We start from the raw sequence: 21,392 nt of genomic DNA, 5'->3' as shown, positions 1-21,392 counted from the left end.
TTACGAACCTTTATCGTGAATATATTTATGATTACATGTTATACCTAAGTAATTTATTGAAGGGCGTGACTCGTGGTTCTAAATAGAATAAATAATGTATGTAATATATTCCAAACATCATTTACGTATTACGTTTTATCATTACTAGCTTTCACCTTAGGCTTTGCTCGTGAAAGATGTTTGAAAAAAAAAATACGCGGACTAATATTGGTGAAAACTTCACAATAAGGACCACGTTCAAAGTTAGTTTTTTAAACCTGATTTATAAATGCTACTTACATAAAATGTATTACTACTTAGTTATCAAAATAAAACTCAGGATAACTAAGCACTTAATTCAATATAATGACTCTACAATGACAAACATTAAAAACCATATTGCTTGTTGAATTTATGCGAATGTCGTATTTTAGATTTACGAGTAAATTATGTAATTTGTTTCAAATTGTGAAACAAATAAAATTTATCTACTTTTTACACTCGTGTTAGTTTATCATAATTTATTGACCTTTTCGTTTTATTTTGTCGAGATTTTTTGTTACTGGTATCGTTAATTTTTTGAGTGACGTCACATCACTAGAAGAGGGACAACGGAGGAACAATTTTACTATCACTTCATGAGGGCAGCGGGCAGGGAAATTGATTTTTTGACAGCCCACAAGTTAAGTAGAATGGCCGACTGTGTTTGAGTACCACGGCTTTATTGTCGAGGACGCTAAGTTGGGCACATAGCATAGGTTTGATTGTCGCTGGATATCACAATTTTATTACGACTAAAATAACATTGTGATTGTGCCTGGAGTTGCAAAACTGCTGATAATTTTTTACGTGAAATAGGTTTGTCAAAACTGTTTTATTAAAAGTACCAACAGAACTGAGAACCTCTTCCTTTTGTTGAAGTCGGTTGAAAATATGAATGCTCGTCCCTGTTTGTCCCTGTTGTGGCGTGACTAAATTAATGATAAAGTCATAAAACTATTTGCCTCGTACTTGACTTTAAATAAAATATTTATAAATTAATAAAATATAAAAAATATTTTTAGAGATCCTGTGGCAGATAGCTAAGTTCTGTTTTCAAGATAGGGTGTTACCCTTTCATAATCGAGTTGTTAATTAAACGAGTACAAAGATAATCTTCCGCCGAATGACTTCGTTGATGATTTAACTCCGTTTGGGACATTTAGTCGGTGAGTCAGCTGCGCTGTTTTGTTTCACGTTTTTGCCAGAAAAATGAGTCGGGTGAATCCGTCTACATCTAGTAAAAGCGGTAATATACCACTTCTACTTTCTTCTTTTACAAGAAGAGAATCAAGGGGGTTCTCCAAGCAATTTTGATTCTAGTAAAACACACTACTGAACCTCACGGTCACTCCATTCCTGCTCCCCAACCTCGGACTTATCGAAGTTAATCATGGCTGACAGCCGCGAAGATCGCATTGGCCACGGCAACTAGCGGCGACTGCGGTTCAGCAGTCCAGCAAAATGCTGTCGGTGTTGTGTGCGTGTGTGGTTGTCAGTGTGGGCTGCGCGAGCGCACAGGACCTTGCGGCTCCTTCTGGTGGGTTTTTAATTAATTTTAAACATTTTTTATGCAGAACTAGACAGGTATTTGACCGCAATCGCACCTGCAGCTTATTTAAATATTAATGAGATGCAGTCTAGAATGGTAGGTACAAATATGCCCTGTAAGTGCCCATTCGCTCTCACCTTGAAAATGTCCGGATTAATAGTGTTCAGGAAAGACAGCAGCAAGCAGGAAATTCCAGTCCCCAGCTGTTCGCATTATTTTGCTGGACTGATTTGAGATCTAAGGAACGCGGGTTCCATATCAAATGGTTGTGGCGAACCCACTCGTCACACAAGCATGTACGACTATTTAGCTTACCATGAGAGCTTTGCCTATTCTTTAAAAAATAAATATGGGGCCTGTTAATAGAGATGACATTCCTACCACAATAGTGTGAAAACTACCAAAGTTAGGTTTGTGTAACGTATAAATAAGGTAGTTTTAGTCACCTTAGCAGACTGGTCTCAACCTCTATCTACGGCAGTTGAGATGATTTAGCATTTGCTAATAGTTAGGTTAAGTAGGTACTCGTCGATTAGATAAGTGGGATTTATACTAAACTTGACTAACTAGTGCATTCAACCAAAAGTTATAAGTAAATAACTAAATATAGTTTAGGTACATAATACTTTTATAATGCCGTTTTTGTTCAGTATTATGTAAAGTTTAAAGTTTATTTATTTCACAAACACATTAATTATTACGTTAGGTTATTACTGGCAAGGATCCTGGGCATTTAAGTATTTAACTGTTTCTGCCCATGTTTTTGTTCGTAGTTTCGGACTTTTTTTTTCAGAAATGGCGCGTCCCGTTTTCAATAAATGTTTCATATAAAACCATAAGAAATCCCAAACTTTCCCTTTTAAACATTTTTTAGGTAAGATTCAATTTGTCTCGCTCTGGTACTGAATTGAAACGTCGCAATCTAATAAAAGAAACGCATTTAATTTTATAATCTAAGTTTAAATTAATTAAAGTTATAAAAGTCATTCTATAAAAACAACTAGTTAAATGCTTACTTGCGAGGTGAATCGATTATGTGGTTTCCTTAATGAATTCGTAACATGTGTCCACGGTTCGATTATCAGTACTTAGCGCTGTTTCTATTCTAAAACACGCAAATTGAATTCATTCTAGAAACACAAACTTTTAAAACGATACAAAGGCTGGCCTTTACCTTGGCCAACGCATCAGCTTTGCCATCCAGCGTGGCAATGTGGACAGCCTTTTGGGCACCTTCCCCCAAGGGAGCGACTTAAAATGATTTTTATTTATAAAGCTTGTACCTTAGTACATATTTTAAGTTTTACCCTTTTTTATTTAGCTATAGTTTAGTTAAGTAGTTATTTGTCAATATTTAGTTGTATTATAGAATATTGTTACATTCAATAAATTCTAGAAGTAATTTCTTCCGCCACTTTTCAAGCATTAGCTGAAAATGTGATACCGAAGAAGGTAGAGAAAGCTATCTTTGGGAGGTATTTAAGAACGCTGAAACATAACATAATACTTACTGAACGGGGATACGTCATACAAAATGGATTTGAATGATAATTTTAATTTGACTCTATGCGAATTTGATCACATTGATCACTTCTAGGCTACAAATAATAGTGTTTATGTTCTAAAAAGAGGTAGTAATTTTTAGGGGGGAAATCAGTTAATAGTCTAACCCCTGGCGGTCTAGATGTAGGTATGTCTTGCTTGCTTTTATACCTTTATGTCAAAAGTATTATATTCTATAACATTATAATCTTTGATCTGTTACGAATGTCACTTTATCCAGACGCTCCGGTCTCTCTCTACAACTGTAAGATTGTATGGCCCATAGGTTTGTATAAAGGTCTTACTGATTGTTAGAACAGAGAATAGATAACACTAACTTCACTGACTTCTAGACTGACTTTATCAACTCAAAGTAAAGCTTTAAAGGTTTAAAGGCTTTGTGTTATAATATTCTGCAGGAAGGTTTTTTAAAGCACTGATATCTGGTTGAAGCTAAAGTATGTAGTTGTATTTTTGTAAGTTTAGTTTGGAGTATGAAGATAGGAATAAAATAAAGAACTTAGTAACAATTTCTGACAATATTATACGTCTGATTTGTGTTGTTTCGTATGAAATTGACATTTACGATCTGATGCAAGAAATGAAGTGTTTTAAAACAGTTGAATTTTAGAAACGCATCTTTTGCTCAATGAACGCGTGACAAAGTCTTAATGACAAGCTGAAATACACGAGTGTGGGCGGCTAGCTAGGCTGGCCACTTGATGGACCGATGGATCTGGTGAGGGTCGCGAAAGGTGCATGCGTGCAGCGCTGGACCCGTTATCGTGGAATTTCTTGAGGATGCCTTTGTCCAGCCGTGGACGTCTTTTGGCTGAAAAGTGCGAGAGGCTAGCTGTAGTTCTTCGTCATCATTATCATCTGGTCATTAAGCCTCCATTGCAAGATTACGATCCAAATCTATATTTATAAAAGCGAAAGGTCACTGATTGTCTTACTGAGTCACTCATCGCGGAATCTCAGAATCTACAAGTACTAGGAGTCTCAAATTTTGCATGGAGGTTCCTTTTAGAACGTAAGAATGGATTTTACGAAACTTAACCCCTAAGAGGTTGACGGAATCTACGCGTACGAAGTCGCGAGCGGCCGCTAGTATTATATTAAATGTGTTTTTATCCTCATTCTAGAAACAAAGTTGTACACCGGCTCGCTGTCCCCAGAATGCGTGTCCAGCTACCACCAGATATTCGTGACGCGCCGGGTGCCTCCCAGGAACTACCAGTACCACCACGAGGTGGCTGACTTGGACACGAAAGCTGTGCCGGTGAGTTGTAAGTCAAAGTGACGAATTACAGCCTGGTGCTTCAAGTACTAGACTATGCCAGTGATCACTGCACAATTCAACCATGTATGGAAACGATTAGTGACCTCACTCGATACAACATATCGAAAAACTGATTACTGGTACTTCACGAGCTCTATCATTCGATATCAATAAATATAGGTTACTAAACTGGATCACTTACCGTATCAACCCTGCATACGAATTTATCTGTATTTTTTAAGGCTTATACTCGTAAATCTTTGCTCTTACACAAAATAATGTGATGTGATCTTTGTGAAGCGTATCACCATAAAATATGCCTATTCATGCGTACTTTAAAGACTTTGGGGTTAAGTATTCAAGAATACTAAGGTTGGCAAAGAATTCTCGAGTAGGTACCTACTCTTTGAAGATGTATTTGTTTAGTCTAGTTGTTTTCTAAGAAGTGTATAAAATATGCAGGAACGTAAGTAGGTAAGTACTTATTTTAAAAGAAGTGTTTTTCCGTTACTGGTACCCAATTGTTTGCTTGGTTTTGGGCTAGACGGCGCGTATTTAAAGTATTCAAGTAAGTACGAATATATTTAATATTACATAGTCTGCCGTCTAGCATTGGTTTTTATTTATTTTTGTTTATTTGCCGGTTTACCTTTCGACAAGCTCTGTTTGAATTCAGCCAATCTTTTCGTAATTTAGTAATATAGTTTAGGACTCTTTCACGCTATAACGCATGACGAAACGACACGCATCTGAATGATTTTCACATTGCATTATGAACTATGAATATATGAATAAACTAAACTTGAAAATGCTAATATTTTAAATGCGAAAGTAACTCTGTCTGTCTGTCTTGCTTTCACGCCTAAACCACTGAACTGATTTTGATGAAATTTGGCATAGAGATAACTTGAGTCCCGGGAAAGGACATAGGATAGTTTTTATCCCGGTTTTTGAAACAGGGACGATAAACTTTTCTGTGACAGACAAAATTCCACGCGGGCGAAGCCGCGGGCGGAAAGCTAGTAGTAAATAAATACTATTAACAAAATAAAAAATATTTTACCCCCAGTGCCGCAGTCGGGAATGGTGCCCAATTGCATTGATTTATTAAAACGATCCTAAAGATTTTGGATCTCAAATAGGAAGTAGAAATGTTTATAGCTTATGCGATGCGGTGTCTTATCATGAAAATCTGAAATCCGCTTCTTAAATCTTTTCAAATTCATAATTTTTTTTGTGGTTACTAAAATAGTTTTTGTATTTTTTTTTTATGATTTGTAATTTATAACATCTATGACTAAGTGGCTGTCGCAAAAACGTACACTTAACAGGGAAATATCAATGTCGTGCCACGTCTGTAAAGACGGAAAGGTATTCTATTCAATCGCTACAACAGTTCAAACCGTATGTTCATGCATTTCATCGTGTCGTATCTTCGCGTCGTGTGCAAAGCGCTTTATCACTGAATCGTATGCAACAAATTGCAAGCCATGCAACAAGTAACATGCAAATAACTTGCATCCGTTCGCAATCGCGTCGTACAGTCAATACCTGACTTCTTTATTGGAAAGTAGGATCTATTACAAGTAGATAAGGTGCCTATGTGTAGCTGGACGTGCTGTCGTCTGTACATAGTACATACGCTCCGAGACGCGGGCGATCCCGTCAAAGCCGTGACTAAATAGAATTCTAGTAAATTTATAGCGCGACTAAAGATGCTTGATAGTGGAAATTCCATATAAAAAAAGTAAGAGCAAAAATATCCAGTTTCTCAAGCCCTCTGTGAAATTAAAAAGACCACAGACTTATCCACAGCATTAACCACCTACTATGCATATTATTATGCCCATTCATGGCTCTCCTATGGAATTATATTATGGGGAAATAGCACTGACGCACCTACAATTTTTACTCTACAAAAGAAATTAATTAGAATACTTGTAAATATAGAACAAACGGACACTTGCAAACCACATTTTATAACATTTAAAATTCTAACTTTACCGTGTATCTACATCTTAGAAATATGTAAATTTGTATTTAAATACCCTGAATTCTACACCAAAAGAGAAAATGTACAAACCACACACACCTTTTGTAAATATTATGGAAGCAATAAACTATTGAGTATTGGATGTATGTACTGGAGAAATGCGTGACTGAGTGAGTGAAAAAAAATATTGATTAATGAAATGATTTTGAATTTACAACATTTCATGTGGCACAATATTTATATTAATAGGTCCTGAAATTCGTCTGAGAATGAAATGTTTTAAGATTTTTTTGTTGAAAATTATTAAGAACTGTGTGCACACAACATTAAGCTATTAGGATTACTAAAAAAATCGGACATCTGTAGAAATATAAAAGAAATCTCCGCAATAAAACCAATTCGAAAAAACGCGCCATTTAAGGATAACTGTTTTTGAAGATCTGACAATAACAAGATCTTCAAAATCTTTACAGTAAAAACTGAAAAGTATCAAACAAGTTCACTCCTTGAAAAGCTTAAATCTGTTTCAAATAGGTACACTCTTTTCGATGAATACGTTGTTTATTTTCAATTTTAGTGAAAACATTTAGTTTATTGAGAGAGGTGACTGAACTGAAATGTGTTATTGTGAGTGAATTTTGAAAGCTATTTTAACTTTACAGTGTACAATAGGTAGGTTAAGTAGGTTTTCTTGTTATAGCCTGACCAGGAACATAAAAACCCTGGCATAGAGGCGCGTCAATTGCGTTTGATAGTGCAACACTGAGTACAGTCGTACCTGTGTTAAAATTAATAGGCTAACTTTATGTATCAGGATTAAGGATTACGGGCTAATTTGATATTTTCATAAATTAACGAAATAAGATTATACAGGGTGACTGGAACTGAACCCGCCATAGCTAATACGCGTATAGAGGAGGTCATTTGCTAATTATTGAACCCTACTTTCTATGGCTAAAGTTTTATAGTTTAGGAGATATGTCAATTTTTATACTTTTTTCAGATTTTTCCGAAATTTGACCTAAAAACTGCTTAAATTTTTTTTCTCGCATGATTTTAGCCGATTTTTTTATTTGATACTAATATCTAATAAACCTTTAGTCAAATAAAATAAATTTCAGATCTAGATAATGATTCAATAACTAGTTACGAGCCGTCAAAGTTCAACAAAAGTACAAACCACGATAAAAAATTCAAGTTCGAATTCGATTTAAAAAAAACTAATGGTGATAATGGATTGCCAATGATCTTAAAAATATCTCTACCTTCTCTTCTTTCCTATGATATATCACACGTAGTAATTAGATATTGAAATTGATTAAAAATTCAAAGTTTATGGAAGAAAATGGAGTAATAATACAAAAATTATCCATACAAAGTTTCTTCAAACATCTCATATTTTCTGCTATACTCCTTTTCATAACTATTTTTGTGTGTTTTTTGAAAAATGAATTTAAAAACAATAATCAAATTATGATGAAAAGAGTTTTAAAAAAATCAAAGTAAACTTTGTATGGATAATTTTTGTATTATTACTCCATTTTCTTCCATAAACTTTGAATTTTTGACAAATTTCAATATCTAATTACAACGTGTGATATATCATTGGAAAGAAGAGAAGCTAGAGATATTTTTAAGATCATTGGCAATCCATTATCATCATTAATTTTTGTTTCAATCGAATTCGAAGTAGAATTTTTTATAGTGGTTTGTACTTTTGTTAAACTTTGGCGGCTCGTTACTAGCTATTCAATCATTATTTGGATCCGAAATTTATTTTATTTGAATAAAGACATATTCGATATTAATATCAAATAAAAAAACTGTTGAAATCACGCGAGAAAAAAAATTGAAGCAGTTTTTAGGTCAAATTTCGGAAAAATCTGAAAAAAGTATAAAAATTGACATATCTCCTAAACTATAAAACTTTAGTCATAGAAAGTAAGGTTCAATAATTAGCAAATGACCTCCTCTATACGCGTATTAGCTTTGGCGGGTTCAGTTCCAGTCACCCTGTATTATAGGTAACCTGGTTTAAATAAATTAAATGAAACCATCAATCGAACTAGTAGGATTTATTTATTATTCATCAATAATCAAATTCGCAACTTGAATATTTAACTGCAATGTCTGCTCATGAACGCTTCAAACTCTGTAGGTACTTCTTTCCCAATCAATTTCTTAAAATTCAACACTTACAAAGTGACAAAAACTTTAAAATAGGTAGTTGAAACAAACAAACCACAGCTAATTTTCATAGTGGACTGTACTACACGATACACATGTCAGTCAATTTGACAACCTTTGTCGGAAACATTATTCAATGAAAATATTGTCCGAACCCTTAGTATTTTTCTTCGACAAATACTTTAACACATTGTGAACCACTTTTCTTTCACGTCTATAAAAAGTTTTTAGCAATTTAATTCACAAAATCAATTGCACACATTTAAAATACAGTTTGTTTACACTTTGACAGCAATAGACAGTTTAATATTGACATGCAAGGTGACACGTCAATGAAGTTTTCAGTTACTGTTGCCATTAAAAGAAATTAGTACCATTAAAAAAAAAAATTCTCGAAAAAAAAAATTCTCGAAAAAATAGTAAATAAAAGACTTGTCGACTTTTTAGAGTCCAATAACTTACTGTCTAGCTCTCAATTTGGTTTTCGTAAAAATAAATCAACTAACGAAGCTGTGCACGAGCTAACAAACTACGTTGTTGACAAAATGGACAGTAAGAAAAAAGTATTGGCAATTTTTTTGGACCTAGCAAAGGCGTTCGATACGGTCTCGGTTACGATCCTGCTTAAAAAATTGGAACACCTTGGCGTAAGAGACACTCAACTTCAATTCTTCTCCAGCTACCTCGAGGAGCGTACTCAGCGTGTTGTTATTGACGGCATAAGTAGTGATGATCACCCTATAACATATGGAGTTCCACAGGGAAGCATCTTGGGTCCTACCTTGTTCCTTACGTATATAAACGACCTCTGCCAACTTCACTTGGTAAATGGTAAAATAATTACTTTCGCTGATGACACAGCGCTCATTTTCCATGGTGATACTTGGGATGAGGTTTATCAACATGCACAGGAAGGATTCAATGTTGTCACTGGTTGGCTCTCCAGTAACCTGCTCACGCTAAATGTTTCCAAAACAAAATACATCGCATTTAAACATAAACATTTAGCTCCTAATCAAAAATTGGTGGCACACTGCTGTCTAGACGCTGCTTCTGACAACTGCCCTTGCCCCCAACTTCAAACGGTAACTAAAATTACTTACCTTGGCGTAATAGTCGATGATCAACTTAATTTTCAAGCTCATATCAGCCATTTGACTTCTAGAACCCGAAAATTAATTTACATATTTAGGAATCTTCGCCACATCTTTAATAATAAGGTTTTTAAAGTCACATATGCCGCTCTGTGCCAATCAATTTTAACGTACTGCATATCATCTTGGGGTGGTGCCCCAAAGTCCTACCTTATTAGTTTAGAACGAGCACAAAGAGCTGTCCTTAAAGTCTCTCATAAGCTTTCATTCTTCTATCCGACGGTGGATCTATACCAGAAATGCAAAGTCCTAACTGTTCGCCAATTGTTCATTCAGCAACTTGTTCTAAAGAAGCACTCCCTCTTGGAATACGATCCTCATTTAAACCAACAAAAACGCTTAAAATACAAAGTATGTCCAAGTACTCCATATAGGGCTCATTTTTCTCATAGGTTCTTTGGCTTTCTCGGCTCTCACCTGTATAACAGGATTAACCGTGAACTTTCAATATACTCTCTCCCAAAATTCGAATGCAAGTCCAAGGTAACATCATGGTTACAAAACCTCACTTACTCTGAGACGGAGGATCTATTAAAAACGCTCGCGTAATATATCTACACATTATAATATTTATTCTGGACAATACTAAAATATAGACACTCACAAACACAAACACACACACATACACACACGCACACACACACACACACACACACACGCACACACACACACACGCACACACACACACACACACACACACACACACACATGAATTAAGTATGTACCCAATCTAGTTGTAGTTAGGTCTGTAGTGGCGAGGGCCTGGTAATCGGTTAGACAGGGTGTCTTAGGCACCCTAGTACAGATACCAGTCTCTCACAAAGGTATTTTGCTGTATGATAATAACTTACTGTAACTAGATATAAGTTTTTATACCTCTGTGAAAGAGAAATAAAGTTTATTTATTATTATATTATATTAGTTTTCCGCAACATGGCGAGGGTTTTTATGTTCCTGGTCAGGCTATACTAGCTGGCTTAGTGGCAAGGCATTTTATTAGAGAGACCCTAACTCAACATATTAACTTCAAGCTCACTTGCACTGATCTCTGCCCTAATCTATACTAATTATTATACACGCGAAAGTAACTCTGTCTGTCTGTCTTGCTTTCACGCCTAAACCACTGAACTGATTCTGATGAAATTTGGCATAGAGAAAGTTTGAGTCCCGGAAAAGGACATAAGATAGTTTTTATCCCGGTTTTTGAAACAGGGACGCGCGCGATAAAGTTTTTCTGTGACAGACAAAATTCCACGCGGGCGAAGCCGCGGGCGGAAAGCTAGTTCTCACAATAATTGAAATAGCAAAGTCACATAGAAAGACGTCTCAGTGTTTAGGTTGATGTGCCATTGTCTTGTCACCGATCAAATCGTCGCTTGCCTCTCTAACTGATGTAACTGACATTTTGCAAAATTTTCAGGCGATTGGACAGATCGATTCGTCTTGCAAAATTAATTAAGATGGTGTAGATAACTCAGTTTCGAAAAAAATGTCAGATACTTCAGTTAGAGAGGCAAGCGACGAAATAGTCGACGTTCTTCTAGGTTGAGCCTGCTGACCTATTCCCTATTTATTTGTCTAAATAACCTTCAGAATGTAAATACTATCTCTATAAATTGACTGGGAGTCAATCAGTGTATGTAAATATGGTGCAGCGATGTATATTCGTATGAATTTTGGGAAATGTTAAATATCTATTCCTAAACCAAATATTAAAGTTAAAAATTCAAATCAAATAAAATCAATTTTTTGATGACGCCAGATGAAGCCGGGTTGCCAATCGGTGAGGGTTGCATTCCTATACGGGACTATTCCCACCTCTCGTTCCCACCACCCTGTGTAGTCAGGATCTACAGCTTGACCGCCATAAAAACCCAACCAATGAAGGTCAAGTTTTTCCCGGGGGAAAGTTAAACTGTCATTGGACCCGCAACGAAATTAATCAGAAGAACATAGGATGAGTTCGAACTTAAGGTTCGACTTCCCTCCATTGCAAAGCGGATGAGAGGTGACAAACAAAGGTTTAAAGCCTTTAAGAAAATATTTTGTACCACGGACAATAAATATCAAGTAAGGGGGCCTATCTTGGCATTCCTATAGTGGGGACTAAATAACCTGATGATGCTAATGATGACGATGATAGATAATGAATTTATGTATGTACCTACATTCCAGTTCAAATGGCGCATCGTCGGTGGTACTGAGGTGGACATCACAAATATTCCGTACCAGGTCATGTACGGGTTGTACTGTGGAGGATCGCTCATCGCTCCCATCTGGGTGCTCACTGCAGCTCACTGCAGGTAAGAATTCATGGATACTTCTGACACCTTGCATTGTTGTCCTTCTCAAGTATTACAGGCTGGACTTTAAAGACTTGGGTTTGATTTTCAGAAGAAACCCATTTGGAAAATAAAATCTGCCTTAAAAGCCACTCGTTGCCAGTATTATATTAACAAACTAGCGGCCGCCCTCGACTTCGTACGCGTGGATCCCGTTTTACGAAAAATCTTTTCTTAGCGGATGCCTATGTCATAAAGTCTACCTGCATGCCAAATTTCAGCCCGATCCGTCCAGTGGTTTGGGCTGTGCATTGATAGATCACTATGTCAGTCAGTCATTCAGTCACCTTTGAGTTATAATAACATGTATATGTATATTTAGAAGATTGGGAATAAGATAGTAATTTTGGAATTACTGAGATTGTTGAGACTCTTATTTTGGTTGAGCAATGTCGCCCTCCAAGGTCTGATGTCGGAGTGGCTTTACCACTACGATATTGACCACGATTTTTGCAATTTAACCCAACCCATACAATAGAATACGAAGAGTTTATCACCTCAACATTATAACTATCTATCACAATATCATCATCATCATTTCAGCCATAGGACGTCCACTGCTGAACATAGGCCTCCCCCAGTGATTTCCATATTAATCGATTGGTAACCTGCGTCCAGTGCCTTCCTGCTACCTTTATGATGTCGTCGGTCCTTATGGGTGGACGTCCCACGCTGCGTTTTCCGGTACGCAGCCTCCTACCACAATATGCTTATTTAAAATACTGATCCCACTTAACATCAGGTGCGATTGTGGTCAAATACCTGCCTTGTTATGCATAAAAAAAAAAAACGTGCAAAATAAAACCACTTCTATTTTCACAGGGATAAAGAGAAGTTCGTCCTAGCCGGCGCCACTCGCCGCAGCCAAGCCACCCGCTACAAGGTCTGCGCGCACTTCATCCACCCCCGCTGGGACGACGAAAACAAGATACACCCTCAAGACTTCGACTACCAGCTGGTGCTGCTGGAGACGCCGGTCCCGGTGACGCCCAGCTCCAGGCCCATTGCGATCGGGAATGTGGAGGAAGTCACGCCGGGGGCTGTGGTGTCTGTTAGCGGATGGGGGTATACTAGGGCTAAGGTGAGAGATAGTGAAATAAAAACTCTGTACTAGAGCTTGAGGCCTGAGGAGATCCGTGGGAGACCCAGAGTGACTGACATAGCCCGCAGAATCAAGTGGCAGTGGGCGGTGCACATAGCTCGTAGAGCTGATGGCCGCTGGGGCAGGAAAGTTCTTGAGTGGCGACCACGAGCCGGAAGACGTAGCGTGGGCAGGCCTCCCACTAGCTGGACCGACGATCTGGTGAAGGTCACGGGAGGTGCCTGGATGCGAGCGGCGCAGGACCGGTCTTTGTGGAAATCCTTGGGGGAGGCCTTTGTCCAGCAGTGGACGTCTTTCGGCTGAAACGAACGAACGAACGAACGAACTAGAGCTTAGGTGAGATATACGGAAGAAAATCCACCCAAATATTATTATTGCCTAATGAACACTATTAGATGGTGTGTCATATGCCCCCATTGTGCATGAATACTGACTAGATCACATTCAATTCGACTAGAACTCGAAGTGATCGCAATAGTGTTTGGTTGGAAACATCATCATCATCTTTTTTAGTAAAGGATACCCATGAGGCCTCATGTGACTTAGCCTCAGAGTTCACTTAAGTAACGTTGCACTCGTCAGAATTCACTTCCTTGTTGAAGAATTCGCTTGGATGCACGTGTAAAGAATCACATTAAAATTTTAAAATCAAATAGGTACTACAATTTACATTTTATGCAAATAGCATTTCACAATTTTCACATTCAATTAGGTCAGAGATTAAACTTAATTGTCGAAACTACGGAAAATACTGGAACTACGTACTAAAGGGCTTCGGAGAACTCGATACAATTAATGTTAATTTAGACCCCTGTCCTTTTTACAGTAGCCTTTCGTGGAACTTGCTAAGTCTAAAATACGGTATAAAACAAAGTATTTCTTTTGTTAGGTTTTGAAAAATACGGTACAGTACTTGGTACGATTCTCTGATAGAAAATGTTTGGGTTAAAAATTAAAGTATAATCTATATATATATATAAAAGAAAGTCGTGTTAGTTACTCCACTTATAACTCAAGAACGGCTGAACCGATTTAGCTGAAAATTGTCAGGGAGGTAGTTTAGAGCCAGGAGAAGGACATAGGATACTTTTTATCCCGTTCGAAATAAAAAAAAAATCTGCTTATTTATTGCCATTAAGGCGGAACAAAGTTCGCCGGGTCAGCTAGTTTCAAATAAATTCAATAGTGAATGATGATTCCATCCTTTAAACTTAATTGCACTTTAATTGCTCAAAAATAAATGTTAGCTTACATAAAGTAAAAAATGCAGTTCATGCATCCGTTTCACATTAGTGGGTAGACTTCTGCACATTAGTGCGTGATTTTGTGACGGCCAAAGGTCAGCGAGACCTCAGATTTGTATTCCCTGTCACGTCATAACTTTGTCAGTGTTACCTCTCTCATGCCGCTCCCATACCACAGGCACTGAGTTAAACGCTAGACCTTTAGTAAAATCCACATGATCTTCCAGGAACGTCACATGCAAGAGATTCTCCGGCGGGTGTACGTGCCCATCATGTCGCACGACCAGTGCGTGTCCCTCCCCAACCAGAACTACCGGACCATCAGCCCTAGAATGTTCTGCGCCGGCTTCATCAACGGGACAAAAGACTCTTGTCAGGTTAGCATCACTCTAGTACTGTTCGGTTCTAGAATCTTCCATGAATAGAACAAAACGCCACATATTGTAAGAGTCTTCATGTCGCATGACCAGTGCTCGGCCCTCCCCAACCAGAACTACCGCACCATCAGCCCTACAATGTTCTGCGCCGGATTCATTAACGGGACCAAGGACTCTTGTCAGGTTAGCATCATCATCATTTCGAACTTGTACTGTTTCATGTATTTTTAATTAAGGTCAAGTTGGACTCCAGCTATTTAAGAAATAGAACAGATAAGTTTCATAACTGAGGAGGTAGAAGAAAAAAGTCAAAGCTTCTTTCTTTTTTCCTTCACATTGACAAAGATCAAAGCAGTGCGATACCAATCATATTCCCATGGCTTTCAGGCAGGTTAAAACGAGCCTTTTACACACGTTGTGGCCAAAGCACTGAGAACAAACCCATGGCAATCTTTCATCATTGTGGAAATCATTGAGGGAGGCCTATGTGCAGCAGTGGACGTCCTATGGCTGAAAATGATGATGATGATGAATCTTTCATCCTCTAGGGAGACTCCGGGGGTCCAGCGGTGCACAACGGCAAGCTGATCGGCCTGGTGTCCTTCGGGGTGGGCTGCGCTCAAAAGGACCAGCCAGGGGTGTACAGCAACGTGCCGCAGGTCCGCGACTGGATCCGCAGCGTCACCACGCTGCCGCTGTGAGGGTTTGATCAATAAAGGCTTTGGAAGTAAGTGGTTGTTTTTCTTTTGCCTATAGTTTGAGGTTACGGTTGTAAGTTGTCATTGATGATTGATCATTGGCGTATCGATAATTTTTTAGAGGGGATCTGGCCCCTTAACTGTCACATCGGCAATTGGTACTGTCATGCCCCCCGCAATATATTTTATGATTGATTAACTTAAATTATTGTTCCACTGCTGACTCAATGATCGCATCGAAATTCTCATTGTAATAACGTTGTGTGAATCCTTAAGTTTTCCACACTTTTATCTAAATGGTTTGCCTTGGCCGTTCCTCAAGAGTGACGAGTGATAAAGACCCTCTTAAACGATTATGATCAGAAAATTTACTGATTAGGCATTACTTTTGTGCCAATAGGTTCATGAGTAACAAAATGTCCAACGCGTTTAACTCAATGATTAGAATAGACACCTAACGAAAGGTCGTGAGCTTATCAGTTTTTCACAAATGGGTTTAGGTGTATCTAGCAGCTGGTAATATAACCCTTATATCCTTAAACATCCTTGATACAATCCCCCCGTTGTCAAATCACAACAGATCTGTTACACAAGAGCAAGACATCACGCGCGCGCTGTAAATAAATCATACAGACGACGCCCTGCATGCGGGAGCCAGCCCTAGGATGCAGCTAAACGAATACAGCCAGGCTTCTTCAACTTGATTGTACAGTAAAAAATATATTTAATGGTCGTATGATTCAGCCAAATTACGTCAGCTGCTGGACAAAGGCCTCCTCCAAGGATTTCCTCAATGACAAGTCCTGCGTTGGGACAGGACAGATCTTCTCTTAGTGTGAGGTCTGTCTACACTACGTTCTCTGGCCCGTGGCCACCACTTGAGAATTTTTCTGCCCCAACGGCCATAATAGCTCTACGAGCTATGTGCCCCGCCCGCTGTCTCTGTAATGGCCGTAAATTCGTGTATTTGATTTGAAGCACTCTGGTTTTGCCAATGTCGAGCGTAATAATATGCTGACCTGGTGATAAAAAAATATCTTTTATCAGATTTGCATTTGCCTCTATATTGTATTTTTTATTTTCTAGAGAAAATAAGTTTTGAAGTCATCATCTAAGGCTGGGTTGCACCATCTTACTTTAACTTTGATAAACGTCAAAAATCTGTCAAACTCCATACAAAAAGCACCGGTTATTGCCATAGTTACCGTTAAAGTTAGGTGGTGCAACTGAGCCTAAGTTACACACCGGCGTACGTTATTTTAGTTTAGGTCGATTATTAATCTATGATAATAAAAATAATACCAATAGTTTTTCTTTTTTACTTAACTATGTCTAGTTTTAATAACAAAAATCATATTTGTTTGAGCTCGATCACAATATGATTTATGACGCAACAAGCTCGCTCTTTGGTATTCCAAATGATATGTCTGTCCTCCCCGAGCTATGACTTCGCGCATACCAAGTGGATGCCTTACGTTTGGGCGAAAACGCTCGGAAAACACTCCGCTGGACTCGCGCGGAATGTTCAACGAGAAACTTGTTGGGGACACACGAGCCGGTATTGTGGACGGGACCGACGCGTTTTTCAAACGCTTATCACACAAGTTATTCGTATAAAATCTAATGACAGTTGTAATTTCGTAATCACTTCGTGCCGGCGTTTCTTTTGCATTTAGTTACTTCATTTTGAGCTGATTAACGTTAGCGTTATACGAGTAGTCCGCGAGCTCCCTAAACTACATAAAGTAGGTATATTACGGTTGGAAAAAAATCTGAGGATCTCAAATTATCGCACCTAAATGTCGGAATAGGCTAATGAAATTGGATTTTTACGAAGAATTAATTTCCAGCAAGGTATGTTTATTTATTTTCGTCCTAAATAGGTACGTTTAATTCGAGTTTGCTCTATCCCAGTTGGTGTGTAACTTTTGGGAGACAATCCAAGTAACTGCGATATTCTAGGACTTTTTTCGCTTTTTGCTCTAATTTATGAAAACTATGATTTTTTTGATAAAGTTACTTAGTAACCCATTAAAGTCTTCCTCCTGGAATGGATACTATCTGATGATGATGACTACTCGTGCCGCGGGAGACCCGCGTGCCCGTGCGTGATGGCACCGCGTGTGTCCCGCCACTATTCCCGCATGTGTTGTGCTCAAGGCCGCGTGAAGACCTGAATATGTGAATGGCTGATGTGTAATAAGAAAAATCAACTTCTGATCGCTGTTTGGTTAACTTGAGAAATTACTCCAGCCCTCCAGACACGCAAATATTTGATCTCTGCAAAAGGACCGTTAAAATCACTTGTTTATTTAGGCCTATTTTAGATCCACGGTTTTTTCATCTCTTTGAATTTTATGTAATGTGTGGATGACTTGTGAAGAGTGTCAACAAATTTTAAGGATTTCGCACTGTTTGCAGTGGACTTCAGTGAGTTTTAGTGGGAGAAAATGAAAATATTGATGTTTTAGCAAACTTAAAGTATGACCCTTGCTGTCCTGACTGGTCACCAGGATCACCGTCTGAATGTTTAATTTATCATAATATTTTGGAGATAATGTATTACTAAGTCTTTCTTCATTAGTAAAGACAAAATTGTTTTGGACATTATTGTTAATATTATTGAGCAAATCTTGTGAGAAGGTTAACGTGCTGTTAATTTTTTTAATGTAACCAAAGAAAGAAGCCCTACAATGTACAAAGTAAACACAATATTCCTATCAATTAAAAATATCAAAAGAAAACAAAAAGTAAGAAATAATAATTCCATCGGAATGAGAATCGAAAGTAATAAAGCAAGGGATATTAATGAAAAGAGCGTCGTCCCCGATGAGGTGGTCGTTATGGGGAGTTTTAATTTAGCCAGTGGCCTGTTTCGGGCAGATGTTAGGCAGGAAACTAGGAATATCTGGCGGCGAATCTTCAAACGTTTCAAGAACCATTTAAAGAGCAAGAGGTGACAACTGCCAGGTTGCCGAGGTTGTCCAGTGACGGCAGCATACTTTTTGCAGTCAAAATGTAAATTTCTAAACAATAATAAATTTTATTCTGTTGCCGATTTAATTTCAAGGCGACTAAAGTACTGTACAGTTGGATTTGGTAATAAATAAAGTAGTAATAATTTGGCTACCTACGAGTAAAACTTTACAATTAGATTTTTGGTGTTGAAGAAAATGTGTAGTAAAATGTTATAAACGTAAGTAAACCTACGCTTTATGTATTATACATCTATCATTTATATATTTACTTCAAGCTGTTGAATATTATGGCAAATATTTGAATATTTCGTTCGGTGTATCTGTTCCATACCTCATCTTTGCACAGAGTCCCTAGGGAAATACGCCGCAGCGAAACAATATCTGTTTTAATGCATACTTCTGCCTCTTCGAATTCTAATAAAGATTTTTGCCGAATTAAATGACTCGAGAGATTCTATAATGGATCCGTCGACTCGATAAATCTTGGATTTGAGGAAGAATTGTAAATGGTAGGACATTTTTGGAAGAAATTGGCTTAGCAAAATGTTTTGATAAATAAAAATCAATGCACAGCGGAAGAGACGCATTTGAAACAAGATTACCCTGTTTAAGACCGAGCGAACAATAAGGGTGTTTAGTACCTTACTTAGAGAAAATGCAGCACGCTGGAAAACATGGTTTCAACTGTCATTTTAAATAGTAACTCAGCAGGAATTCTTGAGCTAACGAAGAAGAAGGAAATGATGATGAATAGAATAGATTTTATTGATCACAGTAGGTAAGCACAAATTATTATAAACAATAATAACACAAAACGAATACATATAGAAAATAGTGGGCCACTGCGTCAATAGGCTCCCGCTCAGTATTAATCATGGCATGCTCGTAAGGTCAAGAAACTGGTCTTCCGCGAGAGCCCTGATGATGATGAAAAGAAGAAGCTCTCTGTGCAATGAATTACATGAAAACTAACCATGACGCAATTTAAACACAATGATGCCATAATGTTGCCCACACGACTAAGTATTCAACACACATCGGTGTATGGATCGAAATTTAGGTCAAACTAAAGATTTCCAATGTTCCCAACTTTAGTAATTGGACAAACTCAGATGTGGATGAGGTTTCCTACAGATTTAGAAAACTCTAAATTCAGAAAATTAGTAAACTTTCTGGGAAGCAAAGTTTGTGGGAGTTTGGAAAACAAGATGTACCTATTCGTGAATGTTGTGAACTCTCCGAAATACATAAGATTTGTACGTAATACTTATTGTTTCCATGGAAAGTACAAAGCACCTACTTCACTCTACTTTAAATTTTGATGAAGCTTAATAACACCTATACCAAATTACGATGATACGACTCCTTAATATAAAAATCTTTTAGGATACGACTCCTTTTTACCGCAAAGATAGTCTATTAAACAGTGCCCGAATGAAAATATCAAGAAACCAAGTTCTTTGACAATCCTCAGATTAGATATACGTCTAGCTGTGTACTGCAGTTCACTAAAATGATTTAATGCTCCTACAATATTAATTTCTCCTAATCACAAACATCACTCATCACCTCTCAACGCAGGTAATCATTTACCTCGCGATTTAATTATCTCCCACCGCCATCTATCGACACTGTGCGTAAATTGTTCGCCATTCTGTTTCCAGAGAGGGCGTTGCACATATTAATTGTGTTAAGAGCAACTCCAAAACCGTGGATGCGGGCGATTTATTTGATTTATCGCAAACGACCGGGCCGGTTTAAAAAAGTACAACCGTTAGCAGAACTTTTAGCGAGATCTGAAATATTGTTGGTACAGTCAGCTGAAATTATAATAAAATGATACTATACTATAAACTTATTATTATGGCAAAACCCTCCACTATAGTGGAGGAGGCTCATGATAGTCCAGCAGTGGACTGTAAAGGGTTGTTGATGATGATGATACTATAAACTTATTTCAAAATACAAAACTTCGTCTCAAAGAAGTTGGTCATGAAAATTTTACAAAAAAATTCATGGATCCCTAGATAAGCCCTACTAAAGTTTCGAGACAATAAAGCGAGCTGTTGCTAAGAAGTAACTAATAAATAACACCGTAGACAACAACTACTCAGCTTCTGCGAATGAATATACCTATAACCATACCTAAATGTTATGTAATCTGGGGGCACGGCAGTGCCCCCACCAAGTCGAGCAAAAAAGCGGCACGGCCGTACCATCCTTTTCTCGAAGCAATTCAGGCCATTTTCGACCCCCTGTAACTTCGTTGTGGATAAAACTAGAAGACTGAATTTTCAGTAACGATGCAGGCATTGTAAAGACACGGTATATTTCAAATTTCATTCAATTTGAACCAGTAGTTTAAGAATTATAACGGGTCAAAGTTTCTTAATTTTGTCACTCACTGACTCACCGATCATCAAAATTCTAAGGCACTTCTAGCAGACCTAGAAGCTTCAAATTTAGAATATAAGTAGTGTTTGGTGTATGAATCAAGGAAAAACTAAAATATTTGGGGGCACGGTAGTGCAACCGCCAAGTCAAGTAAAATTTTTCAATTTCGGTCCAGTTTTCTAGATACATAACTGCTGTCTACAAAATACAAAAAGAAATGAGATTTGGGGGCACGGTAGTGCAACCGCCAAGTCGAGTAAAATTTTTCAATTTCGGTCCAGTTTTCTAGATACATAACTGCTGTCTACAAAATACAAAAAGAAATGAGATCCCATCAAAAACAATACTTGTCAAAAAAACCAAGTCTCGCAACTCAGTTGTTCTACGGTAAAAAGTTGTGAGATCCATGTAATACCAAGTCCAGGCCAGGAAATCTTTAACGTTTTACATAAATATATTGACTTGGCCATCGCATGAAAACACGTGTAAATTAAATTATTTAGTGCGATGGCCAAGTCAATATATTTAT

At 37.7% G+C, this 21,392-nt stretch overlaps 1 protein-coding gene across 1 annotated transcript; it reads left to right on the top strand.

The window, feature by feature from the left end:
- The first annotated feature begins 1,482 nt into the window (after positions 1–1,482).
- LOC135084315 (trypsin-like) lies at positions 1,483–15,507 on the top strand. Its single transcript, XM_063979117.1, has 6 exons — positions 1,483–1,558; positions 4,258–4,394; positions 11,904–12,031; positions 12,893–13,151; positions 14,644–14,793; positions 15,342–15,507. The coding sequence occupies exons 1-6, from the start codon at positions 1,483–1,485 to the stop codon at positions 15,492–15,494; spliced, it is 903 nt and encodes a 300-aa protein (XP_063835187.1). The 3' UTR covers positions 15,495–15,507.
- The last annotated feature ends 5,885 nt before the right edge of the window (positions 15,508–21,392 follow it).

The sequence above is a fragment of the Ostrinia nubilalis genome, chromosome 25, assembly GCF_963855985.1.
Source record: "Ostrinia nubilalis chromosome 25, ilOstNubi1.1, whole genome shotgun sequence".
NCBI classification, from domain to species: domain Eukaryota; kingdom Metazoa; phylum Arthropoda; class Insecta; order Lepidoptera; family Crambidae; genus Ostrinia; species Ostrinia nubilalis.
The sequence above is the reverse complement of the archived record's forward strand: the minus strand, read 5'-3'. Positions and strand labels throughout refer to the sequence as shown.